Source organism: Coregonus lavaretus (assembly GCF_964263955.1).
Source record: "Coregonus lavaretus genome assembly, contig: HAP1_SCAFFOLD_438, whole genome shotgun sequence".
Classification (NCBI taxonomy): Eukaryota; Metazoa; Chordata; class Actinopteri; order Salmoniformes; family Salmonidae; genus Coregonus; species Coregonus lavaretus.
Window position 1 is genome coordinate 208,102 of NW_028159714.1, and position 6,697 is coordinate 214,798.

Below are 6,697 nucleotides of genomic sequence, written 5' to 3' on the forward strand. Positions count from 1 at the left end.
AGCACAGGTAACAGGTTGGGGGATGAACAGAGCAGATGGCTGAGCCTGTTCTGCCTGGCCTGGGGCAATAATATCCCAGCACAGCACAGGTAACAGGTTGGGGGATGAACAGAGCAGATGGCTGAGCCTGTTCTGCCTGGCCTGGGGCAATAATATCCCAGCACAGCACAGGTAACAGGTTGGGGGATGATACAGAGCAGATGGCTGAGCCTGTGCTGCCTGGCCTGGGGCAATAATATCCCAGCACAGCACAGGTAACAGGTTGGGGGATGATACAGAGCAGATGGCTGAGCCTGTGCTGCCTGGCCTGGGGCAATAATATCCCAGCACAGCACAGGTAACAGGTTGGGGGATGATACAGAGCAGATGGCTGAGCCTGTGCTGCCTGGCCTGGGGCAATAATATCCCAGCACAGCACAGGTAACAGGTTGGGGGATGAACAGAGCAGATGGCTGAGCCTGTGCTGCCTGGCCTGGGGCAATAATATCCCAGCACAGCACAGGTAACAGGTTGGGGGATGATACAGAGCAGATGGCTGAGAGGTGAGTAACACACTGAGAATGCCTGCATCTGATTGGAGCAGGCGATGTCTTAGAAATGCAAAACGGCAGGCAACAAGGTTCCCACTGTCACACTGTACCAAATACAGTACTAAGAGTGGGCAGTGTGACCGTTCAGATCACATAGATGATCTACGCCTAAATATACCACAATGTCAGAGATGATGTGGTCATGACAGAGATGATGTGGTCATGTCAGAGATGATGTGGTCATATCAGAGACGATGTGGTCATGACAGAGATGATGTGGTCATATCAGAGACGATGTGGTCATGACACATTTGCCAGATGAGAAGACCGACCCAGAGCCTCTTCAGTAAATCTGAAGAACATGTCATCTACGTCGACAAATCATTAAACTCCCTATCAGACATTTTCACCGTCTATGCTCAACCTTGGCACAGCCGTGCATTCCAAAGAGGAGGTCATGAACATCACTTCAATGAACCCCGACTATATGGTGCCTGAATATGCTGCTTAAGTGCACAGGCATAGTTACTGTTTTCTGTGTCTGTTTTCACATCACTAAGGATTTATCATGGTCCACACACACACACCAACACAGTCCTGAAGAGGCCACGACAACACCTCTTCCCCCTCAGGAGGCTGAAAAGATTTGGCATGGGCCCTCAGATCCTCAAAAAGTTATACAGCTGCACCATTGAGAGCATCTTGACTGGCTGCATCACCGCCTGGTATAGCAACTGCTTGGCATCCGACTGCAAGGTGCTACAGAGAGTAGTAGTGTGTATGGCCCAGCACGTCGCCAAGCTCACTGCCATTCAGGACCTCTATACCAGGCGGTGTCAGAGGAAGGCCCAGCACGTCGCCAAGCTCACTGCCATCCAGGACCTCTATACCAGGCAGTGTCAGAGGAAGGCCCAGCACGTCGCCAAGCTCACTGCCATCCAGGACCTCTATACCAGGCGGTGTCAGAGGAAGGCCCAGCACGTCGCCAAGCTCACTGCTATCCAGGACCTCTATACCAGGCGGTGTCAGAGGAAGGCCCAGCACGTCGCCAAGCTCACTGCCATCCAGGACCTCTATACCAGGCGGTGTCAGAGGAAGGCCCAGCACGTCGCCAAGCTCACTGCCATCCAGGACCTCTATACCAGGCGGTGTCAGAGGAAGGCCCAAAAAAAATTGTTGAAGACTCCAGCCACCCTAATTCATAAACTGTTCTCTCTGCTACCGCACGGCAAGCGGTAGCGATGCATCAAGTCTGGAACCAACAGGACCCTGAACAGCTTCTACCCCCAAGCCATAAGACTGCTAAATAGTTAGTTTAAAATGTTTTATTTAACCTTTATTTTAAACAGGGTAGACCTAGAAACTAGGTCTCTTTTTCAAATGATCCCTGTATAATACAACATAAATATTACATTTGTTTTATATAAAGAGAGTGCGAGAGAGAACAAAATGAAGGCAACATGTAAAGTGTTCTCCACACGCACATTTTCCACACGCACAAAAAGTGTATTTCACTCAAATTTAGTACACAAATGTGTTTACATCCATGTTAGTGAGCATTTCTCCTTTGCCAAGATAATCCATCCACCTGACAGGTGTGGCATATCAAGAAGCTGATTAAACAGCATGATCATTACACAGGTGCACCTTGTGCTGGGGACAATAAAAGGCCACAACATTCCACAATCAACATCCTGATCAACTCTATGAGAAGGAGATGTGTCGCGCTGCATGAGGCAAATGGTGGTCACACCAGATACTGACTGGTTTTCTGATCCACGCCCGTACTTTTTTTTTTTTTTTTTAAGGTATCTGTGACCAAGTCAGAAAAGGAAGGAAGGAATTCTAAAATTGCAACAATGACAAAAAAAAGAATTAGATGGGGGCCTCTAAAACGTTCTCAAAAATGAAGCTTTACCTTTTTGATCCAGAACAAACCCTGCCAGCTGCATTGTACCTTTTTGCACTAACTTTGACTCGTCACATACGCTGCTGCTACTGTTTATTATCTATCCTGTTGCCTAGTCACTCTATTCCTAGTTATATGTACATATCTACCTCAATTACCTAGTACCTCTGCACATCGACGCGGTTCTGTTACCCCGTATATATAGCCAAGTTATCGTTACTCATTCTTTATTTATTATTACGCGTTTTACTTTATTACTTCTCTGTTTGCTTTCTCTCTGCGTTGTCGTAAGTAAGAATGTCACTGTTAAGGCTGGTTTACAGTTGGTCTATCGACATGTCTGTAGACAGTTGTCGCTGTGACATCATGAACATTCCTATCGTCGTCCGATATCAAAATTGTCGTTGTCGTTATGAAAAAGTATTAACACATGACATCAGCAGTCTGGTGGTAGTATACAGTGGGGGGGGGAAAGTATTTGATCCCCTGCTGATTTTGTAAGTTTGCCCACTGACAAAGAAATGATCAGTCTATAATTTTTTATGATAGGTTTATTTGAACAGTGAGAGACAGAATAACAACAAAAAAATCCAGAAAAACGCATGTCAAAAATGTTATAAATTGATTTGCATTTTAAATGAGGGAAATAAGTATTTGACCCCCTCTCAATCAGAAAGATTTCTGGCTCCCAGGTGTCTTTTATACAGGTAACGAGCTGAGATTAGGAGCACACTCTTAAAGGGAGTGCTCCTAATCTCAGCTTGTTACCTGTATAAAAAGACACCTGTCCACAGAAGCAATAAATCAATCCGATTCCAAACTCTCCACCATGCCCAAGACCAAAGAGCTCTCCAAGGATGTCAGGGACAAGATTGTAGACCTACACAAGGCTGGAATGGGCTACAAGACCATCGCCAAGCAGCTTGGTGAGAAGGGGACAACAGTTGGTGCGATTATTCGCAAATGGAAGAAACACAAAAGAACTGTCAATCTCCCTCGGCCTGGGGCTCCATGCAAGATCTCACCTCGTGGAGTTGCAATGATCATGAGAACGGTGAGGAATCAGCCCAGAACTACACGGGAGGATCTTGTCAATGATCACAAGGCAGCTGGGACCATAGTCACCAAGAAAACAATTGGTAACACACTACATCGTGAAGGACTGAAATCCTGCAGCGCCCGCAAGGTCCCCCTGCTCAAGAAAGCACATGTACAGGCCCGTCTGAAGTTTGCCAATGAACATCTGAATGATTCAGAGGAGAACTGGGTGAAAGTGTTGTGGTCAGATGAGACCAAAATCGAGCTCTTCGGCATCAACTAAACTCGCCGTGTTTGGAGGAGGAGGAATGCTGCCTATGACCCCAAGAACACCATCCCCACCGTCAAACATGGAGGTGGAAACATTATGCTTTGGGGGTGTTTTTCTGCTAAGGGGACAGGACAACTTCACCGCATCAATGGGACGATGGACGGGGCCATGTACCGTCAAATCTTGGGTGAGAACCTCCTTCCCTCAGCCAGGGCATTGAAAATGGGTAGTGGATGGGTATTTCAGCATGACAATGACCCAAAACACACGGCCAAGGCAACAAAGGAGTGGCTCAAGAAGAAGCACATAAAATAAATAAATAAATATGCCATTTAGCAGACGCTTTTATCCAAAGCGACTTACAGTCATGCGTGCATACATTTTTGTGAATGGGTGGTCCCGGGGATCGAACCCACTACCTTGGCGTTACAAGCGCCGTGCTCTACCAGCTGAGCTACAGAGGAAGGTCCTGGAATGGCCTAGCCAGTCTCCAGACCTTAATCCCATAGAAAATCTGTGGAGGGAGCTGAAGGTTCGAGTTGCCAAACGTCAGCCTCGAAACCTTAGTGACTAGGAGAAGATCTGCAAAGAGGAGTGGAACAAAATCCCTCCTGAGATGTGTGCAAACCTGGTGGCCAACTACAAGAAACGTCTGACCTCTGTGATTGCCAACAAGGGTTTTGCCACCAAGTACTAAGTCATGTTTTGCAGAGGGGTCTAATACTTATTTCCCTCATTTAAAATGCAAATCAATTTATAACATTTTTGACATGCATTTTTTCTGGATTTTTTTGTTGTTATTCTGTCTCTCACTGTTCAAATAAACCTACCATTAAAATTATAGACTGATCATGTCTTTGTCAGTGGGCAAACGTACAAAATCAGCAGGGGATCAAATACTTTTTTCCCCTCACTGTATGTCAATCTAGCAAACCAGGCAAATAAAAGCAACTTTCTAAACAATGTTTTGGTTAGTTTGGCTAGCCAGTCCAATTTTTATTCATTATTACAGGAAAATAAACGCACAACAAGATCATTATTTAGAAATGAATGGTGAGCTAATTACAGAAAATAGTTTACGGTTGTGTGTGTGACGAAATAAAAGCAGTGCATTGTATCAGAGAATTTTTGAACTCAGTACTAGAGTCATAATACCCATAAAACCTAGTGGTCAGACAAGAAATTGGTTACAATCGTTTTTCCACCATTAATTTTTCTCATAGGGGATTTTAGAAACACTTAAAATCAGGGCTGTGTTTCCTGAAGGCTTACTCTTGCGTGTTGTTTTGATAACCGTGTAAATCTCTCTCGGACAAGGTGACTTTTATCAATATATTCGCAGGTATTTACCCCAAACAAATGAAATGCTGATTAACTGCTAATGTGGCTATCATAAAGAACTACAGATGACATGAAGATCTGGACGAGACTGCCAAATGGAGGCAAAGGTAAGAATCTCTGGATTAACTATCTAATGTTAGCTAAATGTAGATCATTAATAAATTGGCTGCATTTATTTAAATTGACAATTCTGTGAACTGTCTTGGGCAAGTTTTAAATTGACACAATGCCTGTTAGTAAAGGCGTCTGCTAGAGATGACGTGCAAGAGCTTGGAGGGATTTTGTAGTCTGCAGGATGTCTACTTTGATGCATTTTCGAATCGGAGAGTAAATAGAGCTGAATATATTGATGAATATATTGATATATAGTAATTTTGTCCGAAAGAGGTTTACATGGTTAGCAAAACGTCATGCCAGGGTTAGCCTACAGGAAACACAGCCCTTATTTTAAGTGTTTCTAAAAATCCCATATGGGGGAAAAAATATGGTGGAAACAATAGGAAAAACCACTTTGACCAATTTCCCTGTTTGACAGCAGGTTTTATGACACCTCCACTGTGGGGCTCTATTGTGGTCGATCAGGTTAGTATGACAACGGATGCAGGTGACAGGGTCAAAGGGTGCGTTCGTAAATTGCCTCCAGTGTGTCAGAGTGCTCTCTGGGTGTTCATAAATTCAGAGTTGTCCATGAGTAAATACATTCAGAGCGCACACTGGACTCTGCCTGAGCAGTGGAGTTGATCTGACCGATCTGACCTCACAACCGCAGTCAAGCTAACTGGCTAAAGTTGACTAGCTTGCTAGCTACTTCCAGACACAAATGAGAGAACACCTGGTTAGACTGTTTTCATGTTATCTAGAACGTTAGTGACTAACTGTGCTGCTTGTAACAACTTAATTCAGTTTTTTTGGCCAACTTTTACTGACACCTGTCATATTCAACGGGTATTCTGCGCTCTGGCACACTCAAACAAGAGTCCTCTGAAATCGGAATAGATAGCCAAAATGAATTTACAAACGCGCCCAAAATTTTACTTTTTGCATCTGTCTTGTCTGCAACAAGGAAACCGACAGTCGGGAGTATAAATTAAATGCTGTTTTGACCAGCGACACTTGTCGCATTCAAATTGTCTATTAACATGTCTGTAGACAAAGCATAAACCAGCCTTTAGTCTACACCTGTTGTTTACAAAGCATGTGACTAAAACCATTTTTTGTGTGTGTGTTTGAGGTCACACTGAAACCATTGGCAGAAAACATAATAGCAGCACTGTTCCTAACTGTTTCATAGGCACGATACATTCCTGATCCACTGGTCTTTCAGAGGTACTACCCTAGCAACAAGCAAGTTTATCAACACAAATAACATTGTCTGTGTGTGTGTATTAGAGAGAGAGAGGGCGAGGGAAAGAGAGAGAGAATGTCGTACCTCTTGCTCTCTGGCATAGTCCTCTGGGTCGAATTCATCCTCCTCATGTTGAGTTTGCAGAGCAGCACTATCAAAGTCGATGGACATGATGATCACAGTGCTAATACTGAGAGAAGACCTGAGAAGGCACAGATGTTCATGATGTGGCTGTGTATTTGATTGACAGTGAGTGCGGAGGG

General features: G+C 44.4%; 1 protein-coding gene across 1 annotated transcript in view; it reads right to left on the minus strand.

Moving 5' to 3' along the window:
• Positions 1 to 6,605, minus strand: part of cep152 (centrosomal protein 152) — a gene marked incomplete at its 5' end in the record, with an annotated part of 44,733 nt that extends 38,128 nt beyond the window's left edge. The window contains 1 exon segment of the mRNA XM_084196856.1: positions 6,519 to 6,605. Within this exon segment, the coding sequence (XP_084052982.1) occupies positions 6,519 to 6,605 (87 nt within the window).
• Between the last annotated feature and the right edge of the window lie 92 nt (positions 6,606 to 6,697).